Source organism: Macrobrachium rosenbergii, chromosome 46 (genome assembly GCF_040412425.1).
Source record: "Macrobrachium rosenbergii isolate ZJJX-2024 chromosome 46, ASM4041242v1, whole genome shotgun sequence".
Lineage (NCBI taxonomy): Eukaryota > Metazoa > Arthropoda > Malacostraca > Decapoda > Palaemonidae > Macrobrachium > Macrobrachium rosenbergii.
In genome coordinates this window covers 2,977,501-2,999,314 of record NC_089786.1, presented here as the reverse complement: position 1 = coordinate 2,999,314, position 21,814 = coordinate 2,977,501, and the positions used below count along the sequence as shown (strand labels likewise).

Here is a 21,814-nt window from a genome sequence, read left to right as displayed (position 1 = left end):
AAAGGACGAAGTCAGTGCTTTTTGTAACGCCAGATAGCCTACAATCAAACAGTCAAGGTCAGTACTTGTCTATATTTTTATCAGTGGAAATTCTGCATTTATTTAGTAAGGCCCAGAATTAGCAAGTAAAAGGCCTTGGTGCAAATTCAAATATGTAAGTTTAAAGGTGTGGGCGAGCATTAAAATTCTCTCTCTCTCTCTCTCTCTCTCTCTCTCTCTCTCTCTCTCTCTCTATCTATATATATATATATATATATATATATATATATATATATATATATATATATATTATTTTTTTTTTTTTTTTTTTTTTTGCATAGCTGCCTATTTTATTCCTCCTAATTTAGTCACAAATTTTATTCACCCATTACCTCGACCATTCTGTCAGACTGGGGTCGTGCTTAATTTAGTAGCTTCTTTGTCCGCCCTCAAGTGGCGGGTCCCTTTTTCGGGTGGTCCTTGGACCGAAAAATCTCTGCGAGGTCATTTTCTTCCATCCGCATCACATTATTCCTCCTCATGTCCCCTCCAATGAGAGTGATGTCCACGGCAGTCTTTATTTAGGTCCACCTCCGAACGTACAATCCCCCTCCTCTTGTCTGAGGTCAAAATGTCGTCTGACAAGGACCTTTGTTTTTACCTTCGTAAGCTGCTGGACAATCTCGTCTGGACAGTGGAAACATGAGCTCGAAGTGTGGGTCTCACTCCTGCACCTGTCGCCTCGATCCTAATGACCTGCGGTTACGTTGCTCGTCCTGCAGACGGTGCCGCCCTATATAGGGCTGATTCGAACGCTCTCCGTTGATCGGCCGTCAGATTCCAGCCAGCTCCCGACCACTCCTGCTGCTGCGGGGTGGTGCCCCTCTCGAAAGTAAGTTTCCAGCCGTTCGGCTAATTCACTCATCTTTGAGATGCACGAATATCCGGTGTGAAATGCGCTTGATGATATCCATATTCTTAACAACTCCGATTGAATTCGGCGTTCTTGTGTTTCTGTGACTTTTGATCGCAATATATGTTTCGAAAAAACACACAAGAAAATTGTTTCTATAGTCTCCAAGTTTCACAACTCAGTTTTATGAGTTTTTATGTCTTTTTCATCATGTCATGAATTTTTGTCTCCTTCAATAAATATCGAACTGGAGGTTGTCAAGAGCTTTTGAAAGAGATTGCGAAGCCTTGAGATTCTGGCGTTGTCAGTATTCTCTCTCTCTCTCTCTCTCTCTCTCTCTCTCTCTCTCTCTCTCTCTCTCTCTCTCTGCATTCAGTGAGAACTACCATCTTTCAGAACTGTTACCTCTCTCTCTCTCTCTCTCTCTCTCTCTCTCTCTCTCTCTCTCTCTCTCTCTGCATTCAGTGAGAACTACCATCATTCAGAACTGTTACCTCTCTCTCTCTCTCTCTCTCTCTCTCTGTATTCAATGAGAACTACCATCTTTCAGACCTCTTCTCTCTCTCTCTCTCTCTCTCTCTCTCTCTAAATCGCCCTTTCTCCAGTTTCAAAATAAATACTCTTCCTCTCTCTCTCACGACAGATAGAGTTTTTAAAAGCTGGTGGGAAACAGCTATTAATACACACGCTTAAGATAGTGGAAGTTCATTTTCACTCGATATCGCACTGTGCCGTAACCGATCACGCGAGCTATAAAGCAAGGTCTAGCTATAAGGAACCAAACTTTATGGGAATAGTTCGCTCGGCCCAATCGTATATTATAATCTCCGACCCAGGTGCTATTTTTAGGTGGCACGACCAATGGCAACGTTCTTAGGGTCGTAGGTTCTTACGTTCGCCTGAAAATATCGTGTTTGAAGTCTGAATTTTTTTTTTATTTTTTATTTTCTATATTTATTCAAGGGCGATATTTTTAGCTGACAGGCGGTATAGCAAGTCTGGAAAATTATCAGTGAGGATATAATAGAAATGTATCATTCTCTCTCTCTCTCTCTCTCTCTCTCTCTCTCTCTCTCTCTCTCTCTCTCTCTCTCTCTCTGGATTGCCGGCAAAGATAAAACAATCTTGACCCAGATATCTTCGTTATGTGCGACAACAGAACAAAATCATTATCTTCAAGAGGTTATCATCGAGTTTTTGGGTTTACAGTCTCTCTCTCTCTCTCTCTCTCTCTCTCTCTCTCTCTCTCTCTCTCTCTCTCTCTCTCTCTCTCACTATGCCGAGAGCCAGCCCTTGCTAGGGTAAATGGGTGTGTGTATATATGTATATATGTATATGTGTATATATATTTATATATGTATATATGTATATTTATATATATATATATATATATATATATATATATATATATATATATATATATATATATATATATAATACTACTCAGGAGAATTTACACCATCGTATAGCAGAGCTGACTTTATTTGACGTGCGCCATTTGACAAACGAAGAAGTCATTTGGATTCCTAAGCCAAGGAATGCTTTGTGTTTAGAAAGCCAATGATCCTGAATCTGGCTTCGTCTGACTGTGTGTAGGACGCCTGGTGACTATACATGAGGTTTAGACTCCCAATTAGACGGACGTACTTTACACACGTCTTTTCATCTAAATGATCTCTTAAACTCACCTAACCAATTCTGGTTTGGATATAGCTGACATACTACTATAATTATAGATTATGTGAAACTGACGGTTCAGGAAATCTGGTGTCTTTAAAGCGTTGGCAAACTTCTTCTTCCTGACTTATAATCCGACTACGGTTAATGCTGCCTCCCACAATTCGGGGTTCTTGAATCCGGCCAGAAAGTCCTATTTATCAATCCTCCCACGAACTGCCCAGAAGCAGAACGAGATTCTGGGCATTTATGAAATTCATTTAAATGATCAGAAACGAAAACATCCTTAACCTATCCTACCCTGTGATCAAAGCAGTTTCATGTATGACTGCAGTTTTTCATTTGTTGTCATTTTTAAATATAGATCGTCCTTGGCTCGTCATAAAATTTTAGTGCTTTCGCTCATTTTACGCCTGCACGGTGAGTTACTCTCAACCAAGGTCTAGAGATCGCTCTGAACAATGGTGTGAAGCTGTTTATCCTTTTTGACCTGTTTATTGAAGACGTGGCTCTCTTCCTGCCAAATCTGCACGGCACCCCAACTTATTAGGTCAAGGTTTTATGAATCAAATCTAAGAATAGTGGCACCGTCTGAAATGTAATATATATGTTCGTAGTCATTTTGGTTGTTGTTGTTATTATTATTATTATTATTATTATTATTATTATTATTATTATTATTATTATTATTATTCAGAAGGTGACACCTGTTCATATGGAACAATTATTGACTTGGAATTCAATCCAAAGAATATTATTATTATTATTATTATTATTCAGAACATGACACCTGTTCATATGGAACAAGCCCACCAAAGGGGCCACTGACTTGGAATTCAAGCTTCCAAGGATTATTATTATTATTATTATTATTATTTATTATTATTATTATTATTATTATTATTATTATTATTATTATTATTAATATTATTATTCAGAACGTGACACCTGTTCATATGGAACAAGCCTACAGGGGCCATTGACTTGGAATTCAAGCTTCCAAAGAATATTATTATTATTATTATTATTATTATTATTATTATTATTATTATTATTATTCAGAAGGTGACACCTGTTCATATGGAACAAGCCCACCAAAGGGGCCACTGACTTGGTATTCAAGCTTCCAAAGAATATTAATGTTCATTAGAAAGAAGTAAGAGGAGGTAAAGGGAGACACAGAAAGAAGAGACCCCACTTATTAAAAAAGAAAAATAAATTAATAAATTAATAAACAGATAAAAATGTATCAGAATGCAAGGAGGCTATGGTTTGACTATTGTTCATCTCTGTCGTCAGGCTGCTGTTTCAGCAATTCAAGGTTTAGGGAGTCTGAAGACGAATCAATAAATTTGACAGGGCAGTCCTGTGGTAAAGTGTTGCGGGTCTGAAGTATCACTGAAGGTGACTTGTGTGAGAGAGTATTGCTCAGTCTTCAACTGGTAGCAACAGCGATAATCTTGGTCTTTTTCATCAGAGTTTTAGCCTTGAGGATAAGGAGAGATTTAAGAACCTGGAGAAATGATGATGTCTTAAGAAAGCACACACACATGTGCATCAGAATCGATAAGATGTATACAATATATATATATATATATATATATATGTGTGTGTGTGTGTGTGTGTGTGTGTGTGTGTATGTGTGTTACGGCCACCGGGTGATGGGGGCATATAGTCTTTGAAAGCTTGTGATTTTCTTTTATATAAAATGTCCTTTAGATACCATCCCTTGTAAATGAGGTCATTTCATTCTTTGTATGAATGCACACAGTTATGCAGGTGATCAGGTTTAATATATATATATATATATATATATATATATATATATATATATATATATAATTAGTTACTGTAGATAGATGGGAAAGGCAGGTAAGTTAGATATTAATCTTTCTGACTTCACCTATAAGATAAGCGCATGATATTAATGATGAATATAATACCTCAGTCGCAAATGACTCTCTTTCAAAACCTGGATCGATAATGCATTCAGGCTGAAAACAACAGCATCTAAAAATAGCACTCAGGAAAAGCTCACAACGCTTGCAGAATTGCAATGGCCCTGCGTGGTGTCCTTTCTGGCACTGGAATTTCAATCGGAAAATGCTACGCTCTGTCGATATTTTCGGCAGGGTGGGAGTCTTGCGCCTTCTCAGATTCTCCCATTGCAATGAAGGGTTCGACTTGACGATCACATGATCTGCAAAGGGAAGGACCCAGTAGCTATTTTGAGCGGGTGGAATGACAGAAGCTTAAATAATTTGATGAATCACTCTCCCTCTTTTATTGAATTTTATTTTATTTTATTTATTTAATTTGATAGCTGGATCTATGAGGCGCTTAACCGCCATATTTTTATAGTTCGGAAGTGATCACATACCTTGCAAGGAAACACGGAAGTAAAAGTAAATTCCACGGCGATGTTGATATACATTTATGCATCAAAGAAATTCACAACTCGTGCAAAACGGTTTGTGTAATCAAAATCCACAATTATTTAATAAACTGTAATACTATTTAAAAGATAAAAGCAAAGACATTTTAACGTAAGCACTGATGAGGAACAACCGTTCAGGTGTTCGAAAGTCTATGCTTTCGTCTTTTGCAAAGTAATACAGTTTACTATATAATTGTGGGTTTTTATTGCACATACATTGTATAGAAACATTTATATCATTGTGGATGTCTTGTGATTGTGCTTTGGGGTCGGCGAAGGGGCCGGTTGGAATTCGAAGGCGAAAAGCTGCCGTTTTGCTTTACTTTCCTATGCTTTTGTTTGCTTTGCTTTGGTTTCCTTTGTTTTGCTTTGGTTTGCTTTTGTTTGCTTTGTTTTACTTTGCTTTGCTTTTTTTGTTTGTTTTTTGTTTTGCTTTGCTTTTGTGTGCTTTGGTTTTCTTTTGTTTGCTTTGTTTTACTTTGCTTTGCTTTACTTTGTTTTGTTTTTGTTTGCTTTGTTTTACTTTGCTTTTGTTTGCTTTACTTTGCTTTGTTTTTGTTTGCTTTGCTTTGGTTTGCTTTTGTTTGCTTTGCTTTTGTTTGCTTTACTTTGCTTTTTTGTTGTTTGCTTTGCTTTACTTTGCTTTGGTTTGCTTGGTTTTACTTTGCTTTTGTTTGCTTTACTTTACTTTGTTTTTGTTGCTTTGCTTTACTTTGCTTTGGTTTGGTTTTACTTTGCTTTTGTTTGCTTTACTTTGTTTTGTTTTGTTTGCTTTGCTTTACTTTGCTTTGCTTTACTTTGTTTGTTTTTGTTTGCTTTGTTTTACTTTGCTTTTGTTTGCTTTACTTTGCTTTGTTTTTGTTTGCTTTGCTTTACTTTGCTTTTGTTTGCTTTGCTTTACTTTGCTTTTGTTTGCTTTACTTTGCTTTGTTGTTGTTTGCTTTGCTTTACTTTGCTTGGTTTTACTTTGCTGTTGTTTGCTTTACTTTGCTTTGTTTTTGTTTGCTTTGCTTTACTTAACTTTGCTTTGCTTTACTTTGCTTTGCTTTTCCTTGCTTTGAGGACATCGTAGAATCTAGAAGCGTCGGCGGCCTTATTTGGCTTCCAGGCTTCGCTGAATACTGACAAGTTTAGTAGTTATATTTAGAAGAAGAGGAAGAAGAGGGGAGGTTTCACAGAGTCTACAACCACTTCCCTCGTCATTGTCTTCATTCCTAGTGATCTGGAAGTGTTCAGTGACCATTATTTGTACATCTGGAATGCTCTCAAAATCATTATATAATAATTTAAAACGATCATTCTATTGATTCCGGACCACAAAATCCAGAAGGTAGTAGATGATTTTGACGAATTACAAAGACGACACAGAAGCTGGTGTTTCCTGTCATTTTTCAGTGAACTGTGCGGTTCTGAGGATGCTGTGTCTTTTTTTAAATAAATCATTGAATTACGTATTTTTAGGCCTTCCTGTCTTGGCTCTAAAGTATGGGGGCATTCGAATCAGTCCTCATTGCCAAAGATGACAGCTGACTGAGTTTCCGGAGCATTGTGAGAAAACATCTGTACTTCGTTAATTACAGTGTCTTGGCTTCTTACTTATCAAAGACTGTGCCGTGTAACACCTGTGTTAGACTGTAGCTATCTCTCGACTGTCCTATAGGGATTAGCAATAGTTTGGGCATCGCAGTTTCCACATTGTTGATGGGAGAGTTTTATTTAAATATGAAATAAACAAGGACTGATTGTTTGATGGCTCGTCTGATGGCGTATCAGCAGTGGTGTCACAGCAGGCATGGTCAGCGTCGCCGAAGAAAAAGGTAAATGAGGTGGATGATAAGATGTAACCCAATATCCGAATCACTCACTGCTCGTAACCAGATCTCGACTGAGCCTCTGCTGAATCATTTCATATCCGCCTGAGTACTGTCAAGGAAGTGCGCTCAGTGGAACTAGGTAGACTCAATGGCACGTTGCCATGCAGGCTTACCGGAAGAGCCTCTAATTGCCCAGGTTTCTTCACGCCTCTTTGGCTGTGAAGTGCCCATGAACCTGTAAGTAAAAGCAAGCACGAGCGTGCAGCTTGATCCTGAAGTAGCCTCGTGCTTTGGAGAGTAAAGGAAGGGTGAAATTATAACCAGCCAACGGCATAGTTGTGCAATATTACCTTGAGAGAACCTAGCGTTCGAAAACTAAAAGGAAATAAACTCCAAATGGCGGCTGACTGTGCAATTATGTCGCTGTAATTGGAGTCCTGAAGTGTTCAGGAACTGAAAGAACTCGTCTCCATGTAACGGTAACAGTCGTAAAACGTTGAGGAAGACCCCTTATTACGCGGAAAACGGGCGAAGATGAAGAGGAAGATCGTATATTATTAATACTTTTACGGTATACACTCGTGGGGCTGGTTTACCTAAATGTGCTCGTGTTATTGGGTACGAGAGCTGCCTCTATGTCGGTGTCCTCGATAACAGGCCTTGTTTAGGCGTCTGGTGATCCACTTTTCAGTCAAAATCTTCCAGGGTTCCTGCTTGATCTTCTGACCTCTTGTCCATTCTGGTTTGTTGTGGTTTTGCTGCCCATCTGGCCGTTAATCCAAGAGCGTGGCTCACAGAGTTCAGGCAAGGTTTGGCATTCTGTCAGTCCCGGAGATAAATCTGGATTGTCAGCTTCCGAAGCACATCTGGCGAGGGCTCTAGGGCCGCGACTGGCTTTCATTTAGCCTCAGACATCAAAGGATTTGTTTCCAGCTCCCACTGGTATCGAGTCAGTTTGGACCCCTTTATATTATTGCTTCTGTGTGGGAGCTGACTCTCCTTCAAAGTCATCCCCTGGTTCAAATCTCAGCAGTGATTTTGATATTAACGTGAACGGCTCCCTTGTGTTCCCCGACGGGATTATCGAAAGTTCCTTAAATTCGGTTAGGGAAATTAATAATTCAGTCTATAACGCCATGAACTGTCGGAGTGTTGACCCCTTGACCTTTGTGACTCACACCCAATGTCCTTTTCTTTGGACTTTGCCCACGCCCAGGATTAACGACTTGTCAATAGGCAGCAGATGGGTGGCATAACCACAACAAACCAGAATGGACAAGAAATCAGATCAGAAAACCAGACAGGAACGTGGTATCAAGTCTGTCTGTGAGTAATTTTTGTTGACCAGCCCAGTCTGAACTACAAGATTTTGTGTGTGTTTTTTTGGCGTATTGCTAACATTATGTGTTGGTTTAAATCAAAAGGAATAGGTCTTATTTATTCTTCATAGTCTTCAGCACCTAGTTATTATTATTATTCAGAAGATGAACTCTATTCATGTGGAACAAACCCACTACAGGGGCCATTGACTTGAAATTCAAGCTTCCAAAGAATATGGTGCTCATTAGGAGGTAAGAAAAGGTAAAGGGAAATGAATAAAGAAGAGATCACTTATTAAAAAGAAAAAATAAAGTAATGAGTTAATAAATGAATAAAAATGTATTAAAATGCAAGGAGAACAGCATTTCTTATTCAGCAGTGAGGAGAATTTATGTATTGTTAATCACGTCAAATGGACCACCTCTTAAAATTAATTACAATTTGCCAGATACTTGCAGTAAACGTGCCTCTCTTTGACCTACAATTTTATATTTATTATCATTCTGTTTAAGGCAAGAACAAGACATCATTACTGAGGTCTGGAGGAAGCACACGAAAGAATAGGAACGTTTAGGCTGAGTTCAGAGAATTGAGCGAAAGTTGTCTTACCTTCAAACGTGCCCAGACTTCCAATATATCAGGCAATGACAAATAAAACGTGCCAGTACGGAAATTCCATCCAACGTAAATCTGTAAACAAAACGACTCGAGACTCGCATGAAGACAACGGACCTTAAAATGTATGTATAAAGTTACGGAATCACACTGAAAAGTCATGGCGGAATTACAATGACGGGGATTAATGGCACGGAGCGCTGTTAAAATTCGCCCCGCGTCCTAAATTCAATCTGGTTAGCGCCAGACGTTCGCTGACGTCACGGGCCGGGCCGACTTCTGCTTGCTTCTGTCATCCCACACCACGTGGAATTTTTTTTAAGACGTCGTCCGCCCAGCTTCCTAGGAAGGTTTAAAGCCCCTTTGTGCTTTCCAGGAAATTGAAGGCTTTGCTTGCATGCTTGTCCATGAAAGTAATAGACTGGGGTCCCCTCAACGTGGCATTATTATTATTATTATTCAGAAGATGAACCCTATTCATATGGAACAAGCCCACCAAAGGGGCCACTGACTTGAAATTCAAGCTTCCAAAGAATATGGCGCTCATCAGGAAGTAAGAGAAGGTAAAGAGAAATACGAAAAGAAGAGATCTCACTGATTAAAAAGAAAAAAAAACGAATTAGTAAATAGAGAAAGATGTATTAAAATGCAAGGAGAATGGCATTAGGGTAGAAATGCATTGCATCCTCGACTGAACTTCTGAAGTTCCAATTGCATATCCTCAGTCCAATTGCGAGAGGAATAAAGGCTGTTTCCTCAAAGGATTTCCCTTTTGGGCTGCACTCCGTAGGACCTGTGAAGAAATTTGGGAGATCCCTGTGTGATTATAAGCTGCCAGGAAAAGTTTTTTTCTTCTTCTTCCACCTGGACTCAAGTTTTTTTGAACTGACAGAAAAATAACCAAACTGAGGTGCGTATTAACAATGTTTTGGATTTAGGTAGCTTTTTTGGAGTATTGCATTGGGTTGACTAGGTTCATTCACATAATTATTGACGTCAGCACTCCACCTTATCAGCTTTATCTGCATCTCTCAGTGAGAGAGAGAGAGAGAGAGAGAGAGAGAGAGAGAGAGAGAGAGAGAGAGAGAGAGAGACTGACTGCGTATATTGTGCACAGGCTTTGAAGCTGATAATCAGAAGGAAAAAGAGATTGTAATTTAAGCTTAAAAATCTCAATCGTATTCTGACAAGTAGGCTTTAAGGAAAAACGGGATTTTAATATAGTTTTTATTGATATAAGGTAGATTTAAGTGATGTAAACAATTGCTAGTAACGGAATGTTTGAGGAAGTTAATTTGCATACAAATGGCGAAGATGAGAACAGGAAATTGCTCTTAGTAAATATGCGTGTTAAACACGTTTGTCTTCATAATTATCCTTTATTATTATTATTATTATCATTATTATTATTATTATTATTAGTAGTAGTAGTAGTAGTAGTAGTAGTAGTAGTAGTTCTGTGGAGCATGAATTATCTTAACTTTTTTTTTTTTCTTTTTTTTTTTTTGACAGTCGGCGAAAATCGCATATGACACATTTTGTTTTCTGATTTCTATTTCCTAATACATTAACGCGTAAATTTAACAGAGAGAGAGAGAGAGAGAGAGAGAGAGAGAGAGAGAGAGAGAGAGAGAGAGTTAGGACGACACTTCAAATGTAATGTTACATCATGACTTTTGGGATGTGCCGGCTGAGGAGAACAAGATAAATAAAAAAAAAATCTAAAAAATCCCGTATGTTTACGTCGATGATAAATGCGTTGTTTAGTCCAAATAGGAGAGATGAGTGTCGTTTATCCAGTGCAGCGATATTGGATAAACAACATTCTTTCACCTCATCAGTTTAGACGAAACAACGTATTATCTTGAGCACAACAGAACGATTTCGCAAAGCGCCACTCGACTCACGTAGCCTTGAGAAACAACAGAGTTCAACAACTGGTTTTGCTTAAAAAAAAAAATAGTAAGGATGGGAAAATAAAATCAGAATTGCGTATCTTTACTCGTCCCCTGTGTTATATACGCATGTTTGCTGTATCTTTTACGCATGTGGGTTAAAGTGGTTTGTTTTGTGTATTTCCTGAGTGGTAATTTGTGTTTGTGTATTTTTTTTTAGTGAATTATTGTGTATTTGCGTGTTGTGTACTATCTGAATGTATTGCGGAATTCTTGAAAATCGTCTGAATGTATTGTTGTGTGTTGTGTATTATTTTGTATTTATGTATTTTCTGTGTATTATTGTGTATTGTATATTTTCTTTGTGTACCATTGTGTATTAATGTATTTTCTGAGTGAATATTATTAGTTATTTGTATGTTGTGTATTATCTGAGTGTATAACGTAATTCTTGAAAATCGCCAGATTGTATTATTGTGTATTTTGTGTATTGTGTATATCTGAATGTGCTATTGTGTATCGTGTATTTACTGAGTGTGTTATTGTGCATTGTGTATTTTCTGAGTGTATTATTGTTATTGTATACTGTGTATTTTGCAAGTGTACCGTGTATTTTCTGAGCGCATTGTTGTGTATTTGTGAATATTATTGTCAATCTGTGTATTGTGTATTTTATGAGTGTATTATTGTGTATTTGTGTATTGTGTATTATCTGAGTGCATTGTTGTGACCCGAATATACATCTCGGAAATCGCGTGATTACACATTTTCTCATTAAACGACCTAACTTTGGAATTCTCTTCTGCATGATGTGTCCCCTGATTCTTCCCTTTGCTCTCTGCATGCCTTCGTCTGCCCTGGGGTGGAAAAGTGCATTGGGCTGACAGTCCCGCCGGACTCTCCTTTTGTTGAATAAGTGTTGACATTTAATCATAAACACATTACGGATATTATTATTATTATTATTATTATTATTATTATTATTATTATTATTATTATTATTATTATTATTATTGTTGTGCCTCGCTGTCGAAATTCTCAGTTCCAGAGGTCCTTTATCCCTCGCACCGTTGGACTGTGGATCAGCCTCTCAGAGGGAGGAACTTCAGAAGTTCAAGCGAACATGCAGTGCATTACTACCCTAATACTATTATTCTGGTATTTTAATACATTCTCTATCTGTTTATCTGTTTATTAATTCATTTTTTTTCTTTTTGAATGAGTGGCTTCTCTTCTTTCTTTATTTCCTTGACTTCCTCTTACTTCTTCCTAGTGAACACCTTAATATTCTTCTTTGGAAGCTTGACTTTCTGCTGAATAATAATAATAATAATAATAATAATAATAATAATAATAATAATAATAATAATAATAATAATAATAATAATAGAGAAACAAATCCAGTTATGTATGGGTACAAATATTTAAAAAATAACCGTGGATTTGTTTCTCCATTTCAAGATTCATGCTGCTATGAGTATTTTTTTAATAATAATAATAATAATAATAATAATAATAATAATAATAATAATAATAATAATCTGGAATTTTTCATGAATGTAATGATGAATAATTGCAATTTCTCTTTGCTGCCATTCACAGTTCAGCTGAAATGAATTCCTGTAGGTAATAATGATGATACAACATACGTTAGTCATCTAGGTAATAATAATAATAATAATAATAATAATAATAATAATAATAATAATAGTTAGTGTTATGTGTTCATTCTGGGTCGAATGACAGAGTCCATGGTAAGGTGGACTCTGGTGTGGGTTAAGGTCATCCTGCCGAATATACCAGTATGGCCCGGCTCTGCACTTGGGCAACCACAAATTTCTTATTTATTTATTTTTTTTTTTTTAATGGTGGCGAGGCGGATGGGAAAGTACGTGTTGGTGAGCACAGATAGGTTATTGTTTTTCTTGAAATTTTCCTGCAGTCTGTGCTCTCTCTCTCTCTCTCTCTCTGTCTATATATATATATATATATATATATATATATATATATATATATATATATATATACATATATATATATATATATATATATATATATTATATATATATATATATATATATATATATATATATATATATATATAGAGAGAGAGAGAGAGAGAGAGAGAGAGAGAGAGAGAGAGAGAGAGAGAGAATGCTCTCGTGAGGACACAACTGGTCCGGTGACAGAGCTGAAATGCAGACTCCTGGCGGGGACCAAGGTCAACAGAATAAAGAGGTCATCCCACCACCATCACCAAAAAGGCGCCTTCTACTGCGCAGCGTCAGCCGTGACGTCACCGGGACCTTGATCTGACCACCAGTGTGGCCGTGTGTGCTTGCAAGCGCTTTCGGTGACATCTGAAGTGGCGTCGAGATTACAGATTATCTGCGGGGGCGATGAACGTTGACGTAAATGATCAACTTTTACTTTTAATGCGTTGGCTGTGTACTCGGTTACTGCGATATATGCATGTACTTTTTAATAGCCTAAAGTTAATTAAATTAATTATTATTATTTTCAAGCTTGTATGATGTAAAACGTGACTGAATTCGGGTAAAACTGAGTAATGTAAAACGTGACTGAATGCGGGTAGTTGAGTGTGAATCAGTGACATCTGTGAATACTTGGCTTCTGGGCCATTTCTCTCTCTCTCTCTCTCTCTCTCTCTCTCTCTCTCTCTCTCTCTCTCTCTCTCTCTCTCTCTCTCTCTTCCTGGTGAGCGTTCTTTTCCACGAAAGCTTGCTTTGCAAGTTAATTTGCATTCTTGCTTCCTCTGTGTGAAATTTTTGTCAAGGCAGATAATAGCATTCAGTAATTCCAGCTAAACCTGTGGACATGTTTTGAATAATAATAATAATAATAATAATAATAATAATAATTTTAATAATAATAATAATAATAATAATAATAATATCTTGGAAGAAGACCATTTTTTAAATATACCTGATTTTCAGTAATAATAATAATAATAATAATATATTGGAAGAAGACCATTTTTTAAATATACCTAATTTTCAGTAGTAGTAGTAGTAATAATAATAATAATAATAATAATAATAATAATAAATAATAATAATAATAATAATATCTTAATAATTTTGAACTATATATTTTAGAAGACCATTTTTAACTATAATAATCATTTTCAGTAATAATAATAATAATAATAATAATAATAATAATAATAATAATAATAATAATAATAATCGGTACTTCAGTTATACTCTCTTCCAAAGATGAAAATTGCCAGCCTGAGGAGAGCTTAATATATCAACAAAAATCCTACCATAACCAGTGGGTTATTATTTAAAAACTGTTACTTGTCAAAGGTTATTTTGAAGTTTGAATCAAACGTGATTAAAAACGTGGCCTGTTTTTTAAGCTGATTAAAATTCCTGCCATCTTTTCTTTTTATGTAACTTATTTTTTTCTTGTTTCTGTTCAGTGTTTATGCATTGTTCAATTTACCATTGCTCTCATTACATGCACACAAGCACAAACACACACACACACACACATTATATATATATTACATAAGAATTAAAAAGTTACATAAGATATACCAAAGCGTCTGCAAGAGGCATCCTATTATATTCCCCCAATAAGGGCTGAGAGTTCTTGCGTATGCCCCGTACCCAAGAGATTCCTACGGTGGCTGAACGCTCACTCTACGCTTGTGCGTATCTTATCACGTAAGCCTCGTATGGTGACCTTCGGGGTTGTGACGCCTTTGTTGTGATACGTCAGTGAATTACGCGAACCTGGAGGGTGTAGATGAGGTATGTTGAGTACGCAATCAAATGAAAAAAAGGAGGATATTTAAAATCTTGGAGAAGTTGTAAATTTATGCTGAATTACATATGTATATGTATATGTATGTGTGCGTGTGTATGTGTGTGTGCCTATAAGAGAGAGAGAGAGAGGATTTATTTGAAAATTTACAGTTTTGATCATGTATCCCAAATTGATTTTTCTGTTGATTTAATTCATTATTTCATTTATTAATGTTTTCTTTGGCGACAATTAATCACCTTGTGTGTTACGTTCGACCATTGTTAATTTGTGCTTAAGTTCATTGTCGTGTTTTTTATGTTTTTGTTTTGTCTCACCGTTTCGTTCTAGAAGTTTAGAGAGAGAGAGAGAGAGAGAGAGAGAGAGAGAGAGAGAGAGAGAGAGAGAGAGAGAGAGAGAGAGAGAGAAGGAAAAGAATAACATGATTTAGCCATGTATCTTGGCATTCAAGTCCCGTGGATTTTTTTCCTGTAAATCGAGATTGTGGAGTCATGCAAGGCGCACAGTGCAGTACTGGGCTCTTCATTCATGTATTAAGGTATACAATCCCCGTAGAGATTCTCACCATTCATTGGTGCTCTGTCAAGAGTCGATTGGCACTGTCAAGGGAGACGACACTTAATCATTTTTCGCGAGACCCTGCTTTGGCCAATAGCTTCCCATACTTGTCATTCCAGTAGAATACAGCACTCTGAATCGATCAATGTCTGTTGAATTCTTCCCGGGAGAAAATGTGACTAAAGCACTCAATACTTGAGTCTCTTGTAATACAATAACATAAATTTGATCCAGGAACAAAAACCGCTGCCCAAAAGAATCTCGTGAAAGGTGAGTTTGTGGGAATGCAGAAGAAGGCAGTGAATTCCACATTTTGGAATTTAGTGGCCATCCTCTTTTGATAGTACATTAGACTGAAATGAAGATATGCCCTTTGGCATAATCCTCTAGAGAGGCCTGTCGCCCAAGAGGAAGTCTTCTAAGAAAACATAGCGCAGTACTTTATTGTATAATTTTAATATATATATATATATATATATATATATATATATATATATATATATATATATATATATATATATACACATACACAATTACTGACGTCAGGTTGCTTTATGTGGTGTGCAGTGTCCGTAGAGTTTATCCCATTGATCTTGTTGGTTTCATTCGTTTACCAACACCAGCTTATTATCAATAAGCCTAAACATAAAATGGACCATTGGGAGACAAATGTTAAGTTAGCATTTGAAAATTGTTTGATAAGAAAACGGGATTCATCAGGTCCAATTAGATTCCGTATCATCTGGTGTACTTTACTGAAATGGCAGGTGGAGCAGTTTTCTCCTCGTATCATAAAGCCAAAAGGATAAGAAGTTGTACAAGGTGATGTTTCCATCTCAACAGGGGAACTAGTCTTTCATCATTAAAGGCAGTTCACAAGTAATAAATGCTTTAAAATGTGCTTTTTAAAAAGCTGTCAACTGTGTCTGACTAATACTGTATTCATCAAGTATTAGTTTGGAGGTTATAGTTTATTTACCTGTGAAAAATGCAATAACATAATCAGCCAACAAATAAACAAGCTTCTTCTACCCAATCAGCTGCTAGAGCACCGGCATTCTCTACATGGAAGTCTTTATTTTTCCATTTGAAATAAAGTTAGCCCAAAACAGTAGCTAACATCTGGAAAGCCATTTTTGAAGGACGGACAAGGATAAAACAATTTTTTTTTATAAAATATATATTTATTAATTCTGTCTATAAATACAATCACGACCGTTACAAAACCAGTCAGGATCAGGGTAACAAGGAAACAGGAAGATCAGAGAAAGGAGAAAGAACAGGTAGGTGATGGAAAGTAGTGGTACAGAGAGTGGCGAGTTAGCACCACTTTGATATGTAGATTAAAATCTGTGGTACAAGAATGGAATGCCGCAGTAGCTATTCAGTCTTGTGTTTTGCCATTGATACTCCTGAGTTATAACAAAAGGCTACATTCAGATAGAAGAATTATAGCTTTTCAATTCTCTTGTCTAGTTTCTTAAGTTCTTCTCCAATTTCATTGGGCAGGTCTTCACCAACTTGTTCAGTGAAGTATTTGGAGATGTCTCTAACCTCCTGTTGCCAGAAGTCTTTGGGTAGTCTGAAAAGTTCGTCCATATCAATGTTCTCATTCTCTAGGCCTTTCATGTTAAGAGATGATGGTTTTGGGATGAGCCCTACAGCACTTTCTTCAGCTACATCGTCTCCATCTATTCTCTGCAGAATCCAGTCCAAAACACGGACGTTCTCACCAAATCCAGGCCAGATGAAACGGCCCTTCTCGTCCTTTCTGAACCAGTTGACATGGAAGATCTGAGGAAGGGGTTTGTCTGTTCTCTGTTCCATACTTAGCCAGTGCTGCAAGTAATGACCGAAGTTGTATCCAAAGAAGGGTCTCATGGCGAATGGATCGTGCATGATGACCTTACCCTTGTGTTCAGCTGCTGCAGTGGCCTCAGATCTCATAGCTGCTCCTACCATTACTCCATGTCTCCAGTTGAAGGCTTCATAGATAAGAGGGACACCTTCAGGTCTTCTTCCACCAAACAAGATAGCAGAGATGGGCACACCTTTTGGATCTTCCCACGCAGGGTCGATGATAGGGCACTGGCCAGCAGGTGTGCAGAATCTAGAATTGGGATGAGCAGCAGGTTTTCCAGATTCTTTGCTCCAGTTTGTGTCTCCTAACCAAGATGTGATGGTAACGTTGTTTGGGGTTTCCTTTTCTAGACCTTCCCAGAAGACTCCACCATCACTGGTCTTTGCAACGTTAGTGAAAATTGTATTTGAAAGAACAGTTTTCATTGCTACAGGGTTTGTGTGCATGGAAGTACCTGGAGCTACTCCAAAGAAGCCATTTTCTGGGTTGATTGCTCTTAAGATTCCATCTTCATCAAACTTCATCCAAGCGATATCATCACCTACGCATTCTACTTTGTATCCAGGTAGGGAGGGTGTCATCATGGCCAGGTTGGTCTTACCACAGGCAGAAGGGAAAGCAGCTGCAATGTACTTCTTAACTCCTTTGGGGTTTGTGATACCCAAGATAAGCATGTGCTCAGCTAACCAGCCTTCCTTCTTTGCAATTGTAGAACCAATTCTGAGAGCAAAGCATTTCTTTCCTAGGAGGGAATTTCCACCATATCCTGAACCGAATGAGATGATCTCTCTTGTCTCTGGAACATGGGTGACAATGGTGCGTTCAGGATCGCATGGCCAATTGTTGACAAGATTTTTCTTGAGTGGAAGAGGACATCCAACTGAATGGAGGCATTTGACGAAATCCTCATCCCCAAGTGTATCCAATACAGCTTTTCCCATCCTGGTCATTGTACGCATGGATGCAACAACATATGGGGAATCAGTCAATTCAATACCAATTTTTGACAGAGGGGAACCTACAGGTCCCATGGAATAGGGCACGACGTACATGGTTCTGCCAGCCATGCAGCCGGGAAATCTTTCTTGAATGGCTTTCTTGAGATCTTCAGGTGACATCCAGTTGCCCAAAAGGCCCTTGACACCCTCCTTGGGGGTAGGGATGGTCTCACGACGGTCCTTGGTGACGATGAAGGTCTTGCTCTCAACGCGAGCAACGTCTCCAGGGTCGGTGCGGGCGAGCCAGCAGTTGGTGTATTTGGGCAGAGGTTCAATCATTCCAGCCTGTTGCATGATGTTGAGGAGGTTTCTCATCTCTCGGTCGCTGCCATCACAGATGTGGATGTTAGCAGGCTGGCAGAGATGAGCACTCTCCTCCACAAATTTTCGCACCTGGGGGACAAATTTAAATGGATTAGTCACTTCTCTCTGTTACTGGTGGCTTGGAAATTTCAAGAAATGCAGTTCATTCTTGCAGTTCAGTAATGCCATACCTATCATTTCGTGAAATGTGATGAGAATGTTATGGAATTATGTCTGAGGTGATATCAAAAACATCTTTGTTCAGAATAAGCATATTCTTGTGGGTACTGCATGTGTGCATTGCATGTATATCCATAAATATAAAAGTTAATGACTTAAAGGTAATGGAGTTGTTGTGGTTTGTGTATTCAAGGATGTTTATCTACAGTACATACAAAAACAAATACAGAAGCCCTAATTATTTATATATATATATATATATATATATATATATATATATATATATATATATATATATATATATATATATATATATATATATATATTCAACTAAAGCCCAGTTCCTTAGCTTACCTTAGGCTTGAGGTTAGCAAGTTTCCCATTGCTGACTTGAAGAGACTTGGTCTCACTTTGGAAGTCAAGGTTCTTCTTGCTTTTTCCAGCGGCAGCGGCGTAGGCCTCGCTAAGCACGCTCTGGAGCCTGAAAATACACAGTGGAATTAGTAAACACTTAAATCTCTAACACATTACGAAGGAGAGCCGTTTAGTAGTAATGGGCAGGTGCTTATAAAGATGCAAAAATGTGATGGATGATCCTGCTATGTAAGACATTTTTTAAGACATTTCTTTGGCACTTTGAACCCAGTATATGATTATATAACAGAGGCTATCTTCTTCTTTATAACACTGGTACTGACACCAAGAAACCCTGATTGACATCAGAATATTCACATCATCGACAAAAATGACTTTCCAAGCAAAGGCAATCACTCCAGACCAAAAGAACTTAACACTATGGCAAACCAAACTGACAACAAAACATAAATTTCCAAAGAAAAGACTTACTTAGGGGCTTCCACGATGTTGTTGGCACTGTTGTCAAACACCATCTTGACTACTATGAGTTGGTCTCAGTAGTTTCTCCTTTTTAAGAGTTGTTTGAAAAAAAGGTGTTGTTTTGGGAGGTGAAAGATGGAAGTCTTCACGACGCTGTTACCATAGTCAGAGGATGATGGAGCTGCACGCTGAAGAGGCTTCGGTCGCCGGGCCTTTATATACCAGCCCGAAATGCGAAGGGTAACCGCCGCTGTGACGTCACCGCGCGTATCATCCCCCAGCAACAGAGCGCGGGACCCGAAGTCTATCCGGTTGCCGAGTACTCTTTAAGAAAAAAAAAACCATATTTAAACCCGTTTCCCTCCATAATATAGCTCCATATCCACCCAGCAGTTATTATAAATCACTAAAATCACTCAAATAATTCATCATCGTCCACGTAATGTCCGTTAAAAGCACTTAATAAATACCGAAGGAATTTGGGTTTTTTTACGATCTTGAGCCGACCCCTACAAGCCGCTCGCTGATTGGTGGAGGCTAAGCCGTGCCCCCGAGATGCTGAGACCCGATTGGTTGTTTCTATGTCACACCCATGAAACCAGTCCGTCACGCGACGGCGCCGATGTTCTTTTCCGAAATTTTGCTTATCGTTAAGGATTTGGTGAGAGAGAGAGAGAGAGAGAGAGAGAGAGAGAGAGAGAGAGAGGAAAGGAGCGAGTGAGGGGGAGAGAGAGAGAGAGTGAGGGAAGAGAGAGAGAGAGATGTTAGTTGAAAATATTTTAAATATATATATATGTATAATCAATATGTATATGTATATACTGTATATATATATATATATATATATATATATATATATATATATATATATATATATATATGTATATATATATATATATATTAACGTTATATGATAATTATATTTCTTTCATCGTTTGTGAGAGAACTCCAACAAAATGTAACTCAATGACTGTGAAAATTTGTTGCGTAAAAGATTTTAAAGCTGTTGATTTGAAAATAACCTTGATTCGAGCAGTCCCCCTGTGAGAATTGTACCGTAGTGAGAGCAAAAACAAAATCCTTATGCTCCGGCCGAAGAAATCCTGTATCCTGGAGGTGATGCAATTTTGTCCTTATCTTGCGTTTGAACAGTCTGATATATAGAGACATTTAGGACGACTTATAGTTGTTCCTTCCCAGTTATGCAGGTGAACACGTATGTGTGTATATATGTATATATATATATATATATATATATATATATATATATATATATATATATATATATATATATATATATATATATATCTTCTTCTTCTTCTTCTTCTTCTTTTAACTGTGTTTTTTCCCATTTTTGTGTATATATATGTATATATATATATATATATATATATATATATATATATATATATATATATATATATATATATATATATATATATATATATATATATATATATATATATATATATATATATCTTACATATAGATAGATAGATAGATATGTCAAAAACCGTATGAAATCAACTACACCCTCACATGCAGAGCGGACAGAAGTGAAAACACGCTATTGGGTAATAGCACTTGAGAGAGAGAGAGAGAGAGAGGGAGATAACTCGTTGTTGAAGACGCCATGTGGTAACTTTCCGCCCGCCGAGATATCGTGCCCCGGCCGGGGGTATTCTGGAGATTACGTAAGGAGAACCTTCCTTTCTGGTGCCTGCGCTTGCCTGCAGGAGAAGTTATTCCGAACGGCACCTCCTTCGTGTTATACTTCTTACTGTTTGTCTCGTGGCCTTGTTCAGGAAGAGTTGAGCTCTTTTAGGAGTTTGGTAATTCTGTTGTTTTGACGCTGTCGTGTTCTGTTTGCGCATGATGGACTTCGTTCGGACTGCAGGTGTGATATGGTACGCGGACCTTTATCTTGTGGGAAGTATTGTGAGAAACTCTCTCTCTCTCTCTCTCTCTCTCTCTCTCTCTCTCTCTCTCTCTCTCTGGAAGTATTATGAGAAGCTAGCCCTCTCTCTCTCTCTCTCTCTCTCTCTCTCTCTCTCTCTCTCTCTCTCTCTCCTCTCTCTCTCTCTCTCTCTCTCTCTTGTGGGAAGTATTGTGAGAAACTAAATATTTGTGTATACGTATATATATATACATATATATATATATATATATATATATATATATATATATATATATATATATATATATATATAAATAATGTACACACACACACACACACACACACATATATATATATATATATATATATATATATATATATATATATATATATATATATATATATATATATACATACATTACGTATGTTTGTAAGCTACACGAAACAGATATTTCAAAACATTTGGTTATACACTACACCGTTTTGAAACAACTTTCTCGACAACTACCTTTACAAATAATATGAACGTGTCCTTCAGACATTATTTTGCCGACATTATTTTGATCGGCTCAACGGGTAAATAACGATAGCTCGAGAAATCAATAAGTAAACATTCCCAGGTAGATAACGGTAAATCCGGATCTCTGCAATCTACAAGTAAATGTATTCGCATCGCGACGCACAAACAAGAATAATGAATATTGAATAATGAAGGAGGAACTGGAGACAAATGCA

General features: G+C 37.4%; 1 protein-coding gene and 1 long non-coding RNA gene across 9 annotated transcripts in view; one reads left to right on the top strand and one right to left on the bottom strand.

Moving 5' to 3' along the window:
- LOC136830167 (uncharacterized) overlaps positions 1-21,814 on the top strand; it is a 51,242-nt gene continuing 29,428 nt past the window's right edge. The window contains exon 1 of one of the 7 annotated variants that reach the window (XR_010850573.1): positions 1-57. This is a non-coding gene — a long non-coding RNA (uncharacterized lncRNA). Of the gene's footprint in view, positions 58-6,210; positions 6,824-9,215; positions 9,666-21,814 lie in introns of those variants that run through there. The other 6 variants (XR_010850577.1, XR_010850583.1, XR_010850586.1 and 3 more) reach the window with 6 other exon arrangements.
- Positions 16,166-21,814, bottom strand: part of LOC136830166 (phosphoenolpyruvate carboxykinase, cytosolic [GTP]-like) — a 16,523-nt gene continuing 10,874 nt past the window's right edge. For both annotated transcript variants that reach the window (XM_067089421.1, XM_067089420.1), the window contains exons 2-4: positions 19,192-19,506; positions 18,700-18,826; positions 16,166-18,255 (exon numbers count right to left, since the gene is read on the bottom strand). In XM_067089421.1, the coding sequence (XP_066945522.1) occupies positions 16,453-18,255; positions 18,700-18,826; positions 19,192-19,235 (1,974 nt within the window). In that variant the 5' untranslated portion in view covers positions 19,236-19,506 and the 3' untranslated portion in view covers positions 16,166-16,452. The remainder of the gene's footprint in view (positions 18,256-18,699; positions 18,827-19,191; positions 19,507-21,814) is intronic.